The 21,955-nt window shown below is 45.4% G+C and overlaps 1 protein-coding gene across 2 annotated transcripts; it reads left to right on the top strand.

The window, feature by feature from the left end:
- The first annotated feature begins 2,268 nt into the window (after positions 1-2,268).
- ZBED4 (zinc finger BED-type containing 4) lies at positions 2,269-21,303 on the top strand. Of its 2 annotated transcripts, XM_040412180.1 has the most exons (3): positions 2,269-2,434; positions 13,287-13,352; positions 16,884-21,303. In XM_040412180.1, exon 3 carries the CDS (start codon positions 17,076-17,078, stop codon positions 20,529-20,531), a length of 3,456 nt encoding a protein of 1,151 aa, XP_040268114.1. In that variant the 5' UTR covers positions 2,269-2,434; positions 13,287-13,352; positions 16,884-17,075; the 3' UTR covers positions 20,532-21,303. The 2 variants fall into 2 exon arrangements, with proteins under 2 accessions (XP_040268114.1, XP_040268123.1); XM_040412189.1 differs by lacking the exon at positions 13,287-13,352.
- Positions 21,304-21,955: the final 652 nt, after the last annotated feature.

The following is a 21,955-nucleotide window of genomic DNA, read 5'->3' as shown; positions in this document are numbered from 1 at the left end:
AACTTTCTCCTTGCAGGTGCGCGTCCCAGAGGTAGGACCCGCACCTATCAGACAATGGGGGCATATCCTAGCGATATGCCCCCATAGTCTAAGGCCTCTTTCACACTTGCGTTGTCCGGATCCGGCGTGTACTCCACTTGCCGGAATTACACGCCGGATCCGGAAAAACGCAAGTGTACTGAAAGCATTTGAAGACGGATCCGTCTTCAATATGCTTTCAGTGTTACTATGGCAGCCAGGACGCTATTAAAGTCCTGGTTGCCATAGTAGGAGCGGGGAGAGGTATACTTACAGTCCGCGCGGCTCCCGGGGCGCTCCAGAATGACGTCAGAGCGCCCCATGCGCATGGATCACGTGATCCATGCACTTGGGGCGCCCTGACGTCACTCTGGAGCGCCCCAGGAGCCGCACGGACGGTAAGTATACTGCTCCCCGCTACACTTTACCATGGCTGCCAGGACTTTAGCGTCCCGGCAGCCATGGTAACCATTCAGAAAAAGCTAAACGTCGGATCCAGCAATGCGCCGAAACAACGTTTAGCTTAAGGCCGGATCTGGATCAATGCCTTTCAATGGGCATTAATTCCGGATCCGGCCTTGCGGCAAGTCTTCAGGATTTTTGGCCGGAGCAAAAAGCGCAGCATGCTGCGGTATTTTCTCCGGCCCAAAAACGTTCCGTTCCGGAACTGAAGACATCCTGATGCATCCTGAACGGATTTCTCTCCATTCAGAATGCATGGGGATAATCCTGATCAGGATTCTTCCGGCATAGAGCCCCGACGACGGAACTCTATGCCGGAAGAAAAGAACGCAGGTGTGAAAGAGCCCTAAGATGGGATAACCCCTTTAACAGATTTTGCAGACCGAAATACGGACACAGTCTTGTCTACGCCATTCTAACAAGTTTTGAGGCAAATCTAGTCACTTTACATGCTGAGAAGACAGCAATTTCATGTGCGGCTTTCTGTAAGCTGTGGATCTGCCATGATGGCTGTGTGCAGTAAGATTTTAGTAAATCCCATTTATCCGCACACTGATGGAGAAATAAAGCTGCTATAACTGACATGCAGCATGCTGCGCTACGCTGCGGATGCCCACCCTTTACAATGGTGAAATCCACGGCAAAACTACTTGTAAGGCCTCATGCACATAACCGTTTTTCGGGTCCGCATCCGAGCCGCCGTTTTTGTGGCTCGGGTGCGGACCCATTCACTTCAATGGGGCCGCAAAAGATGTGGACAGGACTCCGTTTTGCGGACAAGAATAGGCATGTGTACAATGGGCACACGGGCGGCTTCTGTTTTTTGGGGATCCGTGGACCGCAAAAAACGGCACGGTCGTATGCATGTAGCCTAAGGGTCCATTCACACGTCCGTAATTTGGGTACGCATTTGTTCCGCAATTTGCGGACCCATTCACTTTTAATGGGGCTGGAACGGATGCGAATCCGGATTTCCGGGATCCGCATTTGTTTTTTCAGGATCCGCAATTCCGTTCCTGAAAAAAATAGAACATGTCCTATTCTTGGCCGCAATTGCGGACCAGAAAAGGCATTTTCGATTTTAAGTGTCTGTGATGTGCGGTCCGCAAATTGCAGGTGTCCGTGTTTTGCGGATCAAAACACATACGGACGTGTGAATGGACCCTAAGGCTGCGTTCACATCAGGTTTTTGCTCACGTTTACCGTATACCCATGCCGTGTACATTAGGTACCGCGTGCTGTACAGCGGCTTCCATCATCACTAGTTTTTTTCCTGGACTCCGCAGCAGCGTACTACACTACACTTTTGCATCCATTTTTTTTGCTGTGGATCCACCACAAAGTACATCCCGCATGGACCTAGACTACAAGGACTTTCTGCCACAGAACTTCAATGGAACAAGCCCTTGCTAAAAAAAAAAAAAAGAATTTCGAAATTTTTAAAACCGTTTGCATTCTTTGTGGGGGAAAAAAGTTTGCAAGCCCTGCATAACAACAGAACAAAAGCGCTTCTCCGCGGTATGAATGAGCCGCCACTGTTGTCCCAGCTCACCCCGCCCTGGCCGCAGGCCACAAGTGCCCCGGAAACCCCGTATTGCGCGACAGCCATCTGCCAAAACAAACGCGACGCGGGCTGGAAGGCGGGGCCACCAGTGTGTGAGTGTATGGAAGGGGGTGGAGCCCGCGAGCCAACCGTTCTACCCCGCCCCCCACTGTGCTGACGCCATGGGACACCCGCCTGCAGGAAGCGGCCATTTTGAGAACCTTTGACTCGGTGACGTAGCCGCACGCAGGCCGCGCTCCGCCTCTCGTCTTCATCTCGCCGTCGGACGGAGCGTCGCGTGAACGGGAGGGAGACAAAGCATTAAACTAATGAATGGGGGCAGAGAGACCACAGGCTGGCCTGCACGTAGTGAACGGCTACTGAGCCCTAGCAGAGGCACCTAGCTGCCAGGTAAGTGACCCGGGGGAGGGCGGCTGCTCGAGTTCCGGGGTGGTGCGCGGAAGGCCTGACCACACGTACTGACCTACAATGCCGCCTGTGGGCACCCTCGCCCTCTATTGTGTGCTGCTGGCAACTTGCTGCCACTTTCCGCACGTTCCCCGGTGTCTGCAGGCCTGGCTGTGGTGGCCATGGGTGCTGATCTCCCTGAGAGGATTAGCTCCAGGCTGTGAGTGGTGACCTAGGGATCACCGTCCACTCAGCGCTCACCTTCGTGGTATTCACGCTCCTCACAAGACATATACCGCCCCCCCTTCCTCCTGACAAGATCTTTCCATCTAGACATGTAGCTTCCCATTAATCTTGTGGCCCTAAACGCATATATAAGTCGTGTATTTGTACCCTCCTTACGTCTCGCCCAGTCACGTGACCACGAGAGCTGGTTGCCGTCCACCAATCACTGTTGACGAGACCTGCGGTGACTTTACGTTAGGGGCCACTTTGATCATTTTAAAGGGAACCTGTCACCTGGATTTTGGGTATAGAGCTGAGGACATGGGTTGCTAGATGGCCGCTAGCACATCCGCAATACCCAGTCCCCATAGCTCTGTGTGCTTTTATTGTATAAGAAAACTGATTTGATACATATGCAAATTAACTTAAAAGAGTCCTATCTTACTTGTGTGACCAGAGAAGAGTCATATTTTCAAGCTCTGACTCATCTCAGGTTAATTTGCATATGTATCAAATCGGTTTTTATACACAATAAAAGCACACAGAGCTATGGGGACTGGGTATTGTGGATGTGCTGGCGGCCATCTAGTAACCCATGCCCTCAGCTCTATACCCAAAATCCAGGTGACAGGTTCCCTTTAAGAAATGCGAGAATCACATCCTTAGACATAAAACAACCCAAAAAGTTAGTTCGAAGCAGAATTTTTTTTACTTTTAGGCAAAATGAGATTGTCCTGCCCCGTGTTACCACATCTTCCCGTTTTCAGGATTGGTGGGGGCTCCAGGCAGTAGGGGAAGTAATGGCCTGGTCACTTTCTTAGGCTACTTTCACACTAGCGCTTTTGCTGGATCCGTCTACAACCGTCTGCATCCGTTATGAACGGATCCCGTTGTATTATCTTTATCATAGCCAAGACGGATCCGTCCCCCATTGACTTACAATAGTGTAATAATAATCTTTATTTATATAGCGCCAACATATTCTGCAGCGCCTTACAGTTCAGGGGTTCATGTACAATCAGAGTCATAAATAACATAACAGACAAGTCGATTATTACAACAAGAGGAATGGGGCCCTGCTCACAAGAGCTTACAATCTATGAGGGGATAGGGGTGACACAAAAGGTAGAAGTGCTTGTTAAGTCCGATAGTCCAGCCATCTTGGGAGACTAGGGGAGCAGATATAATAGTGCTTCTGGGTGCCGTGGAGGCTCAGCTTCAGGGAATGATAAATGGGCTATGGGGAGGTGATAGGCCACCCTGAAAGTATGTGTTTTTTAGTGAACGCTTAAAACTGTCCATGTTGTGATTAAGGCCTCATGCACACGACCGTGATGTGTTTTGCGGTCCACAAATCCCGGATCCGCAAAACACGCATGGCGTTCGTGCGCTTTCCGTAATTTGCGGAATGGGACGGACAGCCTTCATTATAAATGCCTATTTTTGTCTGCAAAGCGCGGACAAGAATAGGACATGTTATATATTTTTTTTTAGTGGGGCCACGGAACGGAGCAACGGATGTGGACAGCAGACGGAGTGCTGTCCGCATCTTTTGCGGCCCCGTTGAAGTGAATGGGTCTGTATCCGAGCCGCCAGAACGGCAGCTCGGATGCGGACCAAAACAACGGCTGTGTGCATGAGGCCTTAGTCTGATTTTCTTGGGGTAGGGCATTCCAGAGAACCGGTGCAGCTCGGGAGAAATCTTGGAGCCGGGAGAGAGAGGTCAGTCGTAAGTCATTGGCTGAACGGAGAGCACGGGTAGGGTGGTGCAGCACTGTGGAGGGCTTTGTGGGTGAGTGGGTAGCCAGCGCAATGACTGACACAGGGCGGAGGCATCAGAGTAGCGGTTGGACAGATGGGTGACCCTGGCTGCTGCATTAAGAATAGAGGGGAGAGTCTGGTGAGGGGGAGGCCAATTAATAGTGAGTTGCAGTAATCGAGGCGGGAGTGGATCAGGGCAACAATGAGTTTTTGTTGTTTCCATAGTGAGAAAGGGGCGGATACTAGAGATGTTTTTGAGGTGCAGGCGGCATGAGCGGGAGAGAGATTGGATATAGGGGGTGAAAGAAAGATCAGTGTCAAGTCACCCCGAGACAGCGGGCGTGCTGCCTAGGAGTGATGACGGTGTTGCACACCGAGAGGCAGACATCAGGTTTTGGTAGGTTACTAGGTGGAGAGAACACAAGAAGTTCAGTTTTTGGAAGATTTAGTTTCAGATAGAGAGGACATGATGTTAGAGACGGCAGTGAGACAGTCACTGGTGTTCTGTAATACAGCAGGGGAGATGTCAGGGGATGAAGTGTATGGTTGTGTGTCATCAGCATAGAGATGGTACTGGAAACCAAATCTGCTGATGGTCTGTCCAATTGGTGCTGTGTACAGGGAGAAGAGGAGAGGGCCCAGGACTGAACCCTGAGGAACTCCAACAGCGAGGGGGGGAGGTAAGGCAGTGGAGCCAGCGGATGATGCACTGAAAGAGAGATAGGATGAGGAGAGGGCGGTGTCCTTAGGAGCATGACGAGTAGGAGATGGTGGTCTATAGTGTCAAAAGCTGCAGCGAGGTCAAGGAGAATGAGCAGAGAGTAGTTACCGTTGCATTTTGCTGTCAGGAGGTCATTTTGTCACATTGGTGAGGGCAGTTTCTGTCGAATGTAGGGGTGTTAGAGACGGATCTGTCATTGCTATGTTAAAGATTGAGAGAAAATGAATCCGTCCCCATTTACTTACATTGTCAGTCATGGCGGATACGTCTTGCTCCGCATCCCAGTACAGAAAGACAACCTGCTCTTTTGTGTGCGTCATGGGAACGCAATGAAATGGAACGGAAGGCATTCTGGTGCACCCTTCAGTTCTGTGATGAATGGGGACAAAACCGAAGCGTTTTCCTCCGCTATTGAGACCCTATGATGGATTTCAATAGTGGAAAGAAAAAGCGCAGGTGTGAAAGTAGCCCTATAGTGGAAAGAGAAAAAGTACCTGAAATGGACCAATGCATTAATGCGTGTGAAGGAGGACTTATAAAGTCAGTCAGTTCTAGGTAGCACTCTCCTCTCCTGACAGTCCCTCAAGTTACAGTATTAATTGGTTCCAGGACCACCATTGTAAGTTTAGTAATCTGTTCCAAAGCCCTAAAATGTCATCCAAGATAAGATATAGAAGAAGCAGAGAACATATAACAAGTCCTTACATATAACAGTCAGGATAACTAGCATCTAATCCAGCCCCTTTAGGGGACTTTCACACTTGCGGCAGAGGATTCGCTGGAACTGCCTGCCGGATCCTGCAATCCGGATGCAAACGGATGGCGTTTGTCAGGCGGATCCATCTCTCCGGTGTCATCTGGAAAAACTGACCCAGTATAATTTTTTTTTTTAGCATTTTCTAAAGGTCTGCGCGGACCGGAAAGCCGGATCAGTTTTGCGGGAACACTTAATGCCGGATCCGGCATGTAATCACTATTTTTGGCCATAGAGAAAACTGCCTTTTCTCCGTCCAAAATACGTAAGAGTGACTGAACTGAAGATATCCTGATGCATACTGAGCGGATTACTCTCCATTCAGAATGCATTAGGATAAAACTGATCAGTTCTTTTCCGGGATGGAGCCCCTAGGACGGAACTTAATACTGGAAAACAAAACCGATAGTGTGAAAGTACCCTAACCAGAGAAGTGGTCTGGGATGGGTCAGAAAAGCCTTGAGAATATTGCTTATCACTGTAGTGTTCATCTTCTATTCCTGCTGAAAGTCTGACTAGTTACAACTGGGTGTTACCAGTACGGGGCTGTCCCTAATACCACTGATCGGACAGCGTCACACTGTACAGGGAAAAACCCAATTGTATCTTGATGCTTATGACTAAAGGATCAGTGCTCCAGGCTAAAAAATTTAGTTGCCAAATTTAAAATGCATATAATTAAAAAAAAGACTTGGAGAAGATGAGAGGCAGGTCACAGTAGTGAGCCAGTACTACATATAGGAGAATACAGCACCACATACCTCTCACATCCAGTGCCATCTTCTGGGGGATGAGGTGACTAAACATGGCGAATTGCGTGTTTTTTTTTTTTTTGTTTTTTTTTGTCTTCCCCGGTTATGGCCTTCACCGAGCGGAAATATTTTTTTAATATTTTAATAGCTCACACTTTTTCGGAAGTGGTGATATGTAATATGTTCTTTATTGTTTGTAAATTTTATATGTAAAATTGGGAAAGGGGGCGATTTAAGCTTTTAGTATATTGGTGTTTTTTTTTTTTTTGTTTTACTTTTTATTTAATAACCATTTCCCACCTTAGGGGCTATAACCTGGATCTTTTCATCCCTTGTCCTATTCAGCCCGATAGAGCTGTATTAGGGTGACTAGGACTTCACACTCTCCCTGCTGCCCTGTGCATAGTACACGCAGCAGCAGGGAGCCTACCATGGAGGGGATGGGACCCTGTGGCCATCATATAACAATGAGGGGGGCTTGTGGCCAGTGATAATGGGGGGGGGGGCGCGAGGGGGCTTTGGGAGAGCGTACTGTACCACTAATGACTGTAATTAAAGAGGACCTTTCATGGGTCCAAAGAATATGAACTAAGTAGCAGGCTACACAGAGCGGCGCCCAGGGATCTAAGTGCTCTTACTATTATTCCTGGGCGCCGCTCCGTTCACCCGCTGTGGCCCCCGGTATTTTCAACATTCAGAGCAAGGAGGAGGAGACACTAGTGTCTCTCATTCTCCCTGACAGCAGAGCTGTCCAATCGCAGCTCAGAGCCAGGGAGAAAAAAAAAACCTCCCTGGCTCTGAACTGCGATTGGACAGCTCTGCTGTCAGGGAGAATGAGAGACCCATGAAAAAGTGTCGGCAGAGGTATCACAGTCCCGGCACCCGGCCTCAATAGCAGGGCATGCGATCTGCTGCAATTAACCCCTCAGATGTGGCACCTAAGGGGTTAATTGCCACGTATCGCATGACCTGTTATTGAGGCCAGGTCTGTGATACCTCTGCTGACACTTGTATTAATGTTTTACATTCATTGGTGGCAGTGGCGGCCGTGCCACTGTGCTAGTGAAGAGAACGTAGGCTGCGCAGGAGCACGGCGGTACAGTCGCAAATGGCGACAAGACTAAAAAGTCTTGTCGCCATCTGCAAATTTTAAGGCGCATTGGCGACTGTTTTGGTCGCTATCTGGAGCCCTGTAATTATCAAGTTATATAGTGTGAAACATGAACAGCAAAACATTTTTTTTTTTTTTTTCTCTCTATATGTTTGTAGCAAAAGTATTAAAAATAAAAAAATTATGAGATACACATTTGTATTAACCCCAAACAAGTAAAAAAAAAAGATAATGAAAATATAAATTTGAATGGTGTGTTTCCATTTTGTCTTGTTCTGTCGCCTTGTTACACAATACCAGCTAGTGGACATCGACCTTTATTGTGCAAGATTTCTGATAGTTTTCCTAATTGCGTTACTATTTCATCATTTGTGGTATACACAACTAGTGTATTACTTTTACAGGTGGATAACCTAAAGCTCTAAGGTCAGTTCCCCATGAGCATATTCCGTCCAGGAAAGGGCGGTGTTTACTAGGAACGAGCACCACACCATATAGAAGGGAAGTTTGGCTGACCATTTCGGTGGGACTAGCTAATAGGGATCGACCGATTATTGGTTTTACCGGTATTATCGGCCGATATTCAGTATTTTGACCGTTATCGGCATCTATTTTGCCGATATTCCGATAACGTATGGGGAACACAGATCGCGCTGCTCTCAGCGCTCTCCGTGTTCCCTCAGCAGCACAGGGGAGAAGGAAGCAGTGTCTCCCTCCCCCCTGTGCTGCTGCCGCCAGTGAGAGGAAGGAGGACAAGAGAAGGGGAGGGACTGTCGCCGCTGCACCACCAATGAAGAGAAATCTCTCATTAATTCATATACAGGAGGCGGCAGCTGGCTGCAGAATCACACAGCCGGCTCCCGACCTCTATGAGCAGTAGCTGCGATCTGCGGTAGTTAACCCCTCAGGTGCCGCGGATCGCAGCTACCTCTCATAGAGGTCGGAAGACAGCTATGTGATTCTGCAGCCAGCTCCCGCCTCCTGTATATGAATTAATGAGAGATTTCTCTTCATTGGTGGCGCTGTGCGCCCCCCCCCCCCCCAAGCCCCCCAGTATTAATCATTGGTGGCGCAGTGCGCCCCCCACCCCCATCCCAGTATTAAAAACATTGGTGGCGCAGTGCCCCCCCCCCACCCAAGCCCCGCCCCCCAGTATTAATCATTGGTGGCAGTGGCCACAGGATCCCCCTCCTCCTCCGATCGGAGCCCTAGCAGTGTAAGCCTGGGGCTCCGATCGGTTACCATGGCAGCCAGGACGCTACTGAAGCCCTGGCTGCCATGGTAAGCTCCATGCTGCTGTGTGCACAGAGCAGCAGGGACAGTGTGAGCTCCTATTCACCCTGATAGAGATCTATCAGGGTGAATAGGACAAGGGTTCTAGTCCCTAAGGGGGCTAAAAGTTATTAAAAAAAAAACCACCAAAATATTAAGTATAAATGAAAGATTTAAAAAAATAAATAGATACACGTTAACAATAAACATATTAATTTTCAGCAGATTTGTGTAGGAATTTCTTTTTTTTTTTTCAAAAATGAAAATTACCAGAATATCGGTATAAATTATCGGCTATCGGCCTGAAAGTTCACATTATCGGTATCGGCCCTAAAAAATCTATATTGGTCGATCCTTACTAGCTAACTATCTATTGTGTTTGGGGGCATCCCAACTCTCTTCCTACTGATGTTGGGAGAAAGGAGGATTGGCCAGTTGGATTTAAACAGGCCCAATCCTTTGTTCTCACAGGACATAAGCTGCAGCCAGAGGTCAGTTGTTTCCCCCCACCCGATTTGAGAGCCCAAGTACGCATATGTTTATGGGGTGCTTGGGAGGGGTGGCTTTTGACTGATGTTCACCTGACAGCTATCTAAGGTGCATGGAAAGCTGAAGGGGATTGTCCCATCTCACTATGGCATAAAGGGGTCAGTGCAGGACCTCTGAAATGGAGACACACCATTCACTTCAGGGGGTTTCAAGGTCAAAGTTTTGCTTGTGGTCAGATGAAAGTAGCGGGCTATGCAGCTGATCGAATGCTACTGTGTGCAAGCTCCAAGGAGGTTTTTATTTTTTTAAACAGACTCCCTGATCGGCCAATGTGGATTGTGGGATCTCTTGTACAAATCGCCCCTTGGAATGATTTGATTGGGCACATTTTGGCTGAAGAAAATGTCAAGCTTAAGGCTGGGTTCACAAGTGACTGAATCCAGCAGAAAAATCCACGGCAAATATCACATGTATTACATGGGGCTTTGCTGAGGAAAGTCCAGCAGATTTCACCCCCTCCACTGCAAAGGGTGAAATCCACAGGAGAGAGCTGCAGTATAAATTGAGATGCTGCAGATTTGAAATCCACAATGTTGCACCTTTTTCATCTGCTTTTTTTTTTTAGAAATAAAAACTCTCATCCACTTTGCTGGTGCTGCACATTGCTGTGGATTTGCCACGTGAAAATCCATGACTGCAAATCCACATAATTTCAGTCACATGTGAAACCGGCCTAGGAGTGCGTTCACATGTTATAGATTTTGTTGCAAACATTTTCTGTGACTGAAAATAACTTCCATTCAGCTGAATGGATAGGCTTGCCTCCAAAACGCCATTTAGCTGAATGGATAGGCTTGCCTCCAAAACGCCATTCAGCTGAATGGATAGGCTTGCCTCCAAAACGCCATTCAGCTGAATGGATAGGCTTGCCTGCAAAACGCCATTCAGCTGAATGGGATAGGCTTGCCTGCAAAACGCCATTCAGCTGAATGGATAGGCTTGCCTCCAAAACGCCATTCAGCTGAATGGATAGGCTTGCCTCCAAAACGCCATTCAGCTGAATGGATAGGCTTGCCTCCAAAACGCCATTCAGCTGAATGGATAGGCTTGCCTCCAAAACGCCATTCAGCTGAATGGATAGGCTTGCCTCCAAAACGCCATTCAGCTGAATGGATAGGCTTGCCTCCAAAACGCCATTCAGCTGAATGGATAGGCTTGCCTGCAAAACGCCATTCAGCTGAATGGATAGGCTTGCCTGCAAAACGCCATTCAGCTGAATGGATAGGCTTGCCTCCAAAACGCCATTCAGCTGAATGGATAGGCTTGCCTCCAAAACGCCATTCAGCTGAATGGATAGGCTTGCCTCCAAAACGCCATTCAGCTGAATGGATAGGCTTGCCTCCAAAACGCCATTCAGCTGAATGGATAGGCTTGCCTCCAAAACGCCATTCAGCTGAATGGATAGGCTTGCCTCCAAAACGCCATTCAGCTGAATGGATAGGCTTGCCTCCAAAACGCCATTCAGCTGAATGGATAGGCTTGCCTCCAAAACGCCATTCAGCTGAATGGAACAGATTGTCATAGAAATTTCTGCAACATACGAAGGTGCCCTAAAGTAGGAACGTCCTCTGTTCTATACGCCTTGTTAGATGACTGTAAAACATTTACACACATAAATGGTGGGATGAGGATATCCTTCAAGTGCTTGGCTGTTGTGGAATTCTCTATAAACTGCCCCTTACTGAAGTCCTGTCTGAAGGATAAGTGATGAAGCGTTTTCCCACAGTAAACATTTAGGCCTAGTAGTTCTGTAATACATTTCAAGCATTTGCTCCTGTCCCTCGTGGAGCGGTGTAAAGTGTGAGCAGAAAATGATCAGGCGGTGTTATCTCTCCGTATTACTCACATATGTCACAGTATCATAGATTCCATGAGAAAGCTGAGGGCCTGTCCGAGTTTGAGGTGGTGGATTCTTTTACGGTTTGGATTATGTCCCAATTGGGTTAATGTGTGTCCATCTACTGTTGTAAAACCGGTGATCATATATCATTGCACCTCATAGCTGTGGAGAATTGTCATGCTTAAAGGGGTTCTGCAGTTTGTTTAAACTGATGATCTATCCTCTAGATAGATCAGCAGCATCCGATCGGCGGGGGTCCGACACCCAGGACCCCTGCCGATCAGCTGTTAGGAGAGGCTGCTGCTCCATGAGCACTAAGGCCTCCTAGGCCATGTAACATCACTGTACATTGGTCACATGGCCTAGTGGCAGCTCAGCCCCATTAAAGTGAATGGGACTGAGCTGCAATACCAAACACAGCCACTATGCAATGTTTGGTGCTGTGCTTGGAGAGCTTCCAGGAGCCAACTGTGCTCACTAGAGTCCCGGTGAGCCCTGAAACAGTTGATAGGCTTGTTTCCTGGGACTCTGACTCCTGCCAATGTCATAATTAAGACTTATCCTGAGGACTGTTCACTGCATCAGGGCATTTACTGTCCACTGTCCCTTGTATAGCATCCAGTGACCCCCAGGGTGTCAGGAACTTTTGGCCATCTTATTGTAGCAGGTCACAGTAATGAGCCAGCACTACATATTAGGGTTGTCACAATACCAAAATTTTGATACCATAAACAACTTGACAAGTATTGCGATACTCGATACCACGCAAAAACAAAAAAAAACCACCATTCTGCATTTTATGGAACGTCCGGCCCATAATAGAACAGTCCTATCCTATTTTTTGGGGGGGACAAGGTGATACGGTTCATTTTTTTTTTTTTTTACGGCGTTCACTGCATAGGAGATATATTTTTTATATTTTAATGCTGCACCTGAGGGGTTAATTGCCACGGATCGCAGCTACCTGTCATAGAGGTCAGGTGCTGGCTATGTGATTCTGCAGCCAGCACCCTCCTGTATTTGAATTAATGGGTGAGTTAACATCATTGGTGGAGCAGTGGCCACAGCCCCTCCCCTCTGTCTTTTCATTGGTGGCAGCGGCGGCACAGGGGGAAGGGAGAGACAGCTTCCTTCTCCCCTGTGCTGTGGAGCGAACGCCTGCGCTAAGGTGGCGGGGCAAGACATTATTGGCTCCCGTGCCCCCGCCGCAATATTCAGCTACAGCGCAACAGCCCTGTCTCAAATGGCGACAAGGCTAGAAAGTTGCGTGTTGCCATCTGCAAATTTTAAGGCGCATTGGCGACCATTTTGGTCGCCATCTGGCGCGCTGGTTAACTGCCGTGGATCGCAGTGCCCTGTCATAGAGGCTGGGTTCTGGCTATGTGATTCTGCCTCCTGTATGTGTATTAAAAGGTTACTTATCTTGATTGGTGGCGCAGTGGCCACAGCCCCTCCCCTCCTTCCGTCTCTTATTAGCAGCCACGGTACAGGAAGGAGAGACTCCTTCTCCCCTGTGCTGCTGAGGAGAACATGGAGCGCGCTGAGAGCAGCCCAGCCTAGTATCGGTAAATGTCAAATCCCGGTATCGAATCGATACCGATACAAAAGTATCGAATGGGTATCGATAATTCTATACCCGATGCAATCCTATACTGAATACTGGTAGGAACTCATTTCCAAATTGTTGAATCTACAGTTACTTATGACGTCCTCCTTGGAGCAAACGGGTCCTCTGAGCCATTCTGATGGTGTAGGATTACTGTAGCCTGCCTAAATAAAAGCTGGATGTAATTGGTTGATGACCCTTCTGTCTGATGAACATGTGTGTATGTATCCCCTGAAAGTAATTGTTTCCCATTTATTTTTTCAGGTGACAACTCTCACCAACATGGAAGAATCTTTTGGTTATTAAATATACTGTTAAAGTGGTTTTCAGGTACATTAGTACTGCTGAATATTTCTATATTAATACACAATTACCAATATTTTGTGGACCGAGACGCATCTGACCATAAGACGCACCATTTTTTCAGTTTTGCGGGCCGTTTTTTTGCGTTTCGTATATATGGTTCTGTATATGGACCATTCATTTCAATGGGTCCGCAAAAAAACGGAATGTACTCCGTATGCATTCCGTTTCCGTATCTCTGTTCCGTGCAAAGATAGAACATGTCCTATATATTGGCCGCAAATCACGTTCCGTGGCTCCATTAAAGTCAATGGGTCCGCAAAAAAAACGTAATGCATCCGTATGTCTTCCGTATCCGTTCCGTTTTTTGCAGAACCATCTATTGAAAATGTTATGCCCAGCCCAATTTGTTCTATGTAATTACTGTATATGCCATATGGAAACACAACGAAAAAAAAAACATAACAACGGATCCGTGAAAAAACGGACCGCAAAACACTGAAATAGCCATATGGTAGTGTGAAAGAGGCCTTAGAGCAGTGATGGCTAACCTTGGCACTCCAGCTGTGGTGAAACTACGACTCCCAGCATGCTCCATTTATTTCTACAGAGTTCTGAGAGCAGCCAAGCAAGTGTGCATCTTGGGAGTTGTAGTTTTACCACAGCTGGAGTGCCAAGGTTAGCCATCACTGCCTTAGAGGAAGGGAATTTATAGTGTGTGGTCAGCCCCAGTTAACCTCAGTGTGTCATCTGATCATTAATCCATACAGCAATGGCACATGTAGTCACCTCATTCAACGTATGTATGTAAGGCCTCATGCACACGACAGTTGTTTTTCTCGGCCTCAGTTCCGTTTTTTTGCGGATAGGATGAGGACCCATTCATTTCAGTGGGTCAGCAAAAAAATGCTGATAGTTCATCCGTTTGTGTTGCGCGTTCGTTGTCCGTGTTTCCCTTCAGCCAAAAAAATAGTGCTCTGTCGAAAAAAAACGGATGCCGTATCAGTTTTTTTTTTTTTTTTTGCGGAAGCCTAAGGCCTCATGCACACAAAGATATTTTTTTTTTCTGCGTCTGTTTATTTTTTTATTTTTTGCAGTCCATAAGTAGAACCATTCACAGCAAAAAACAAACAGCTCTGTGTCTGCATGGCTGTTGGAACATGTCCTTTTGTCTGCATTACGGACAACGATAGGACTGTTCTATTATGGGCTGGCTGTTCCGTTCCTCAAAATGTGGAAAACGCACAGCCAGTATCCGTGTTTTGTGGACCACAAAACATTGGTTAGGCGCATAAGCCCTAAATGTGTCTTGTCATTTGCTTTTCCTGTATTGCTGTGTAGCATCCTGCTTGTTCTGCTCTTTTTAACTTCTTATCCTACACACTATGGCCTCATGCACACAACAGTTGCTTTTTGTGTCCGCTAAAAAAAAACGGATGCAGCTTCCGTTTTTTTTTTTTTTTGGAGGATCCATTTTTTTCCCCACAGATCCCTTGTAATAAATGCCTATCCTTGTCCGCAAATGTGAAAAAAGTAGGACATGCACTATTTTTTTTGCTAAAGGGAAACACTGACAACGGACGCGGAACAGAATAGGATGAACTATCAGCATTTTTTTGCTGACCCATTGAAATGAATGGGTCCCCATCCTATCCGCATGATGCCTATCTGTAATAAAAATCACCTTTCTGATTGCTCGCGCCCACAATATAGTCTTCCTGGTCTTACTCCTTCCAGTAACATCATCAAAGGCCCTAAAGCTTCAGTTAGTCAGAACTTTCCTGCCCCCTGTGGACCTGCAGCATGGGGAGGGTTGTGTTTCTCCCAGTTCTCTCCATGAGAGAACACCTCTTCTGCCTGCACCGACACGGATCAGTGAGGAAGCAGTTTGGGGTCTGGCACGGACTGACTATGAGATGCAGATACATTTTGGCAAAATGTTTTCTTGCTAAAGAGGGACCGTTACGAAAAGTAGTGTATGACTACTGTAAAAAGAAATAGTTCACCAATGGGTTGACAATCTAATTTGTATGGGGAACTCCTGACTTTCTTCCAGATGGCTGGGGAGAAAAGTATAGGGCACTTAGCATTTCAAAGCCCGTCACTAGAGGTGTTTGGCAGATCTCTCCTTTGAGTGCACTTGTCACATTACTCTCCTGTGGCACACACTAATATTTAAAGGGATTCTGTCACCAAGTTTTAGGCTATAGAGATACGGACATGCACGGCTAGATTGCTGCTAGCATGTCCGCAATATACCGGTCCTATAGGGCTGTGCACTTTTATTTTCTTTAAAAAAGGATTTTTAGAGATGTAAATTAGTCTTGTAAGGTGCCCAAGGGGCTGTACGAACCTTCCTGGTGCCCAGCCACGCCCGCCTGTGAAGGAGTTCAGCACCGCCTATTTCCTCCGAATCTCCTCCTTTCGTCATCGGTATAGCCGTAATCTCGCGATGCGCAGTTCCTTCCCTGAGGCTGATGCCAGCACAGGGAAGGAACACTATACCGGCACTGTGCGAGCTCTCGCATCGTGAGATTACGGCAATCTATCGGTGACGAAAGGAGGAGATTCGGAGGACATAGGCGGTGCTGGGCTCCTTCACAGGCGGGCGTGGCTGGGCACCAGGAAGGTTCGTACAGCCCCTTGGGCAACTTACAAGACTAATTTACATATCTCTAAAAATCCTTTTTTTAAAGAAAATAAAAGCGCACAGCCCTATAGGACTGGTATATTGCGGACATGCTAGCGGCGATCTAGCTGTGCATGTCCGCAGCTCTATAGCCTAAAACTTGGTGACAGAATCCCTTTAAAGGGGCTGGGCTGATATTGATGATCTATCCTCAGAATAGCATAAAACAAAAGGTGACAGCAGCATCTCCAGTGTATTCCTTTATTGGACGAGCCTTTACAGAATGTGTGCAGTAAAAACCAGACATCTACTCCTCCCATGTTGTTGGTGAACCAATCTCCTCAGTATACCATACTTCCCTTTACAAAAATAACCAATCAACATTAGACCTAAAATCCGTGTCACATTATTCATTAAAGTGCATGTGCTTACCCCTATTGGTGAATCATGCTACCCAGCGGCCCTCGTCTTGATACACCTGTGAATGAAGGTCTATATTGCTGTTTGTACTATCCTCAGAATAGGTCACCAGTATCCAATTTATCAGTCAGCTGTTCTGGGCGCCGGAAACTATACAGCGTACGGACCTGGGAGCACATATCTCCATGCACTGTCTATTGGTCTTGGGGAGCTTCAGTACTGGAAACGACACCATGTACAGTCTTCTGCTTCTACTCCATACACTATATAACTCCCAGCACCATGGTTGCATAAAACGGCTCATTGGTGGAGGTCCTGGGGTTGGCCCCACGGATCTGGTATTGGTGACCTATCCTGAGGTCAGGCTGTCAATATCTGTAGCCCAGACGACCTCTTTAGAAAGCATTGCTTATAGCAAGTAACTTAAAATTTTAAACGATTCACTTTTTTTTTTTTTCAGTTTATGTAAACCTGTATATGCTTACTAAGTTTTTATCTTTATTTTCTAGGCAAGCATATTCATTGGAGTTCTGCAAATGGCAAAAATACTCTACAATTAAGAAATGAAATGATTCTTCAGCTTAGAACGGCTCGAGGAATGTCTGCGTGGACCAAACTCATTACAACATTCTGTTGAAATTGGAGAAGAAACCTGCTGTCTTGTTTTTAACTTTCCTAGAATACTTTTTAATTTTCAAGTAATGACAAAAGAGGGCACAGCAATAAAGACTGGACAGAATCTCAAAATGGAAAAAGTAAGTAAGATAAAAGTTGAAGATGATGACGAAATGATTGGTGATTTTGACCACGCACAGATGAAGATGGAGGCAGATAGCATCAAACAAGCTGAAAGCAGTGATGAACAAGAAGACAAAGAGCAACAATGTGCAGATACCTCACAAACCTTATCGAATGAAAACGAGGATGATTACGGTGTCCTTTTTTCACAGTATACTACCACACTCTATGATGCAGCAATGGATGCTGTTACACAGAGCATAATTACGAACAAAAATATGAGTAATCGAAAAAAGTCCCCAGCTTGGAATCATTTCTTCATTTCACCTCGGGACAGCACCAAAGCTATATGCATGTACTGCATGAAAGAGTTTAGCAGAGGCAAGAACGAAAAAGATCTTAGTACCAGTTGTTTGATGAGACATGTAAGAAGGGCACACCCTAGAGTTCTTGCTTCTGAAAATGAAAATATGCCAAGCATATCCTCATACTCTTCTCCTACCCTAGTACTACCTCTGCAGCCTCCTGATGTTGTGGATACCAATGCTACCCCAACAAAAATGAGGAGACTCAAAATGTCTCCTCAAAAAATAGCGGAGGAGCCGTTATCTGTGATGTCTTCTGATGAAATATCCTCAGACTTGTCAATATCTGAAAAAAATGCCAGAGAGGATGCTACTGTTTCTCCATCTTTACCAAATAATCAGAGCGATGAAGCTGTTGAAAATGTTGCAGAAAAGCAAATAACAGTTCAAAAAAATTCGTCAGGTTCAAGGAGAAGATCTGCTGTTTGGAAACACTTTTATTTGTCTCCACTGGATAATTCAAAAGCAGTTTGTATCCATTGCATGAATGAGTTTAGTAGAGGAAAGAATGGAAAAGATCTTGGTACCAGCTGTCTGATCAGGCATATGTGGAGAGCTCATCGGTCAATTGTTCTGCAAGAAAACAGTGGTGGGACAAGTTTACCGCCTCCATATTCAATCCCTCCTACACTGCTGCCGTCCCTCTTATCAACAGATAGTGAAGTAATTTCCACTGCAGTTTCTCCAGGAAAAAGTGGGAAGGAAACCATTTCTGTGCCCTCATCGCCAGAAAGAGTTGCGGAAGACTTGCAGTATAATGGTGAATTGTTGATTGACAATGGAGCAGCGGTTTTGCATTCATCAGAAAATATTGGTGAAGCTTCAATATCTTCTCCTGGAAAACCCAATGCCTGTCACAAATCGTTAGCATATGACTCGCCTCTTTTCTTTCAGCAAAATAAGAAGGCTATAAAACGATTAAAGTCTGAGGTATGGCATCATTTTACGTTATCGCCTACTGACAATCTGAAAGCGGTTTGTCGGTACTGTAATTGCATGATTAGCAGAGGTAAAAAGGGCGATTTAGGAACTGGTTGCTTAATGAGACATCTTTACAGAAGACATCCAGAAATTGTTTTAAACCAAAAAAGCTTTGACATTAGTCTTGCAAATTCACCGTATGCTACCTTGGCATCGGCAGAATGCTCTTCCTCAAAAGTTATTGAGCTGTCAACTGTTCCACCTCATGATAATCAAATAGTTTTTCCGTCAAGTAGCAAGAAGACCTCAAAACTGTGGAATCACTTCTCAATTTGTTCTGCAGATTCAACGAAAGTCATATGTATGCACTGTGGGCGCACAATCAGCAGAGGGAAAAAGCCAACAAATTTAGGCACCAGTTGTCTTCTGAGGCACCTGCAGAGATTTCACAGCAACGTGTTGCAGAATAATGGTGTTTCCGAAGCCTTACCGTCTGCTGATATACACATGCCAGTAAACGCTGGTTTGGCAGCCTCCTCTTTTGATGAAACCAATGATAAATTCAGTGACTCTCATCCTGTTGCCAAAAAAATCACAAGTCTTGTAGCTGAAATGATTGCACTTGACCTTCAACCATACTCTTTTGTAGATAATGTTGGTTTTAATAGACTTCTTGAATACCTACAACCTCAATATTCATTACCATCTCCCATGTACTTCTCTAGGACAGCAATCCCAGATATGTATGAAAATGTGAAGCACATAATTGTCTCCCACCTAAAGGAAGCTGAAAGTGGCGTGATACATTTCACTGCAGGAATCTGGATGAGTAGTCAGACACGGGAATACTTAACACTTACTGCTCACTGGGTTACATTTGACTCTTCGTTCAAGCCACACAGCGAAGATTACCACTGTTCTGCACTTCTACACGTTTCCCAGATCGACTGTGATTATAATGGCCTGAGTGTTCAAAAGCATCTAGAATACTTGTGGGAGTCTTGGATAACCTCATATGGCCTTCAGATAGGCATCACTGTAACTGATAATCACAGCATAGGAAAGACCTTAAATGAAAGTGATCATTCAAGTGTCGAATGTTTTGGGCACACTGTTGACTTAATTGTAAATGAAGCTATTAAGAGTCAAAGAATGGTCCAAAACCTTCTGAGTATTGCTCGAAAAATTTGCGAACGGGTTCACAGATCGACAAAAGCGAAGGAAAAATTGGCAGAATTTCAGAAGGATTACGAATTGCCTCAACATCCATTAATTCAAGATGTCCCTTCAAAGTGGAACACCTCATTTCATATGTTAGAACGTTTGATTGAGCAAAAAAGAGCCATTGACGAGATGTCGATTGAGTGCAACTTCAGGGAGTTGATTAGTTGTGATCAGTGGGAAGTTATGCAGTCTGTTTGCCATGCGTTAAAACCTTTTGAGGCTGCCAGTAAAGAAATGAGCATGCACACAGCTACACTAAGTCAGGTAATCCCAATGATCCACATTCTAAATAGAAAGATTGAAATGCTGTTTGAGGAGACAATGGGCATAGACACCATGCTTAAGTCTCTGAAAGAGGCCATGGTTTGTCGTCTGTCATCAACACTTCACGATCCAAGATTCATTTTTGCCACTCTTTTGGACCCTCGGTATAAAGCATCCTTATTTGCTGAAGAAGAAGCTGAGGAATATAAACTTGGATTAGTCAGGGAACTGGAAATACTAAATTCTACCTCAGATGATACACCTGTTGTCAATGGTTGTAACAAGCATTCACCACCCAACCATAAGGAAGACAATATCTGGTCACTTATGGCCAATATAAAAAAGTCTAAGACTTTAAAAGAGAAATTACCTGAAGACATTGTGTTGGCTTATTTAGAAGAAGAAGTGCTTGAGCATAACTGTGATCCGCTAACATATTGGAACTTGAAGAAATCTTCTTGGCCAGTTTTGTCAAAGTTGGCAGTGCGATTTCTTGGCTGTCCGCCAAGTGTTATTCCTTCCGAGAAACTCTTCAACACCTCAAACGACAGTGGCAGTTTTAACCAGTCTAGATTAATGATGGAACACTTCGAGCAGCTAATTTTCTTAAAAGTTAATCTCCCTTTGATTTACTTTCAGTATTGAAAACAGTCGGGTGAAATTTCATGTAACTTACTGAATAACTGAATTTTGTATGTGTGATAAATTGCTCCCATTGGGGCCATGTATGACATTTAAAAAGTGACTGTAGTTTTCTATTGTGTCACAATGTTTTGCTTTAACTCTTGTCTTCATGTGCCTTACTTGGTTCTTCAGGCAGCCAGACCTTGGATCATTTTTTTTTATTTTTTTTTCCTAAGGCTCTACAAATGCTAGTCTTGTCATCTAGGAAATTCTGTCTTCAGGATTGTAAATACATAATGTAAAAAATTTACTTTTTCTTAGACTGGGGAGAAAAGATGTAAACAGTTTTATTCTGTAGTTTTACTTCAAGTATGTACAAAACGGAAAGGTACTGTATTTTAGTCTTGGTTCTTTTGATAGTGTTTTTATTTTTTTTATACTTGTGTGTTATGAATAAAGCGGCATTTATATATCAGGTTTTATTTCCATCATAGGTGCTAATTTATTGTAGTCTGTACCAATTGTTGCGTTTTTGTAGATTTAGAAAAATTCCATAAGATCAGAATGACTATATTCCAATGGCAGGGTTTACACGCCACAGGTTTTGTATCCCCCGCCCCCCTGAACTGCAGTGGCCAGTGGCTTAAGGAGGTTGTCTGAGTGTTCAATACTGATGACTAGGGATGATCGAATCTACTTCTGATGAAACACATCTGAAGTCGATTCGAATACTTCGTTTGAATACTGTACGGAGCCAGCACTCCGTACAGTATTAGAATGTATTGGCTCCTATTAGCAGAAGTTATTACTTCGGGAAGTCTTGCGAGACTTCGCATAATTTCATAAATTCATTTCTACTGTAAAAGAAACCATTTCCCGAACTTGGTTTCGGTTCCAAGGTACCACTTGGAACCGATCTAGAGTTCGGGAAATGTTTTTTTTTTTTTACAGTAATTAATTTATGAAGTTATTATGCGAAGTCTTCGGCTTATAAGAGCCAATACATTCTAATACTGTATGGAGTGCTGGCTCCATACAGTATTCAAACTAGGTATTATGCAAATTGACTTCAGATGTTTCATCCGAAGTTGATTCGCTCATCCCTACTGATGACCTATCCTCTGGATGTCATCAGTGTGTGATAGGTGGAGGTCCATTGCCTGCCACCACCACTAATCAGCTGTTTTGAAGAGCCTACAGTGCTCCGGTGACCTCACTGCTTACCAAGCTGTGCTTTTGATATTGCAGCGCAGCCTCACTCCCTTGAATGGGACAGAGTTGCGCCTGGGGCATGTCGCCAATGAATGTGAAGTCACAGGCCAAGATAGGCTACGACGCTTTTCAAATAGCTGATCGGTGAGGGTTCTGAGAGTCAGACCACTGTTCACCTAATACTGTTGACCTATTCTGAGGGACATGTAGTAAAGTTGAGGCGCACGGTTTTC

Source organism: Bufo bufo, chromosome 1, assembly GCF_905171765.1.
Source record: "Bufo bufo chromosome 1, aBufBuf1.1, whole genome shotgun sequence".
In the NCBI taxonomy this organism is placed as follows: domain Eukaryota; kingdom Metazoa; phylum Chordata; class Amphibia; order Anura; family Bufonidae; genus Bufo; species Bufo bufo.
The sequence above is the reverse complement of the archived record's forward strand: the minus strand, read 5'-3'. Positions and strand labels throughout refer to the sequence as shown.

Excerpts from the sequence above, each read along its gene's own strand:
- ZBED4 (XM_040412189.1), top strand. The coding sequence starts at position 17,076 with ATGACAAAAGAGGGCACAGCAATAAAGACTGGACAGAATCTCAAAATG.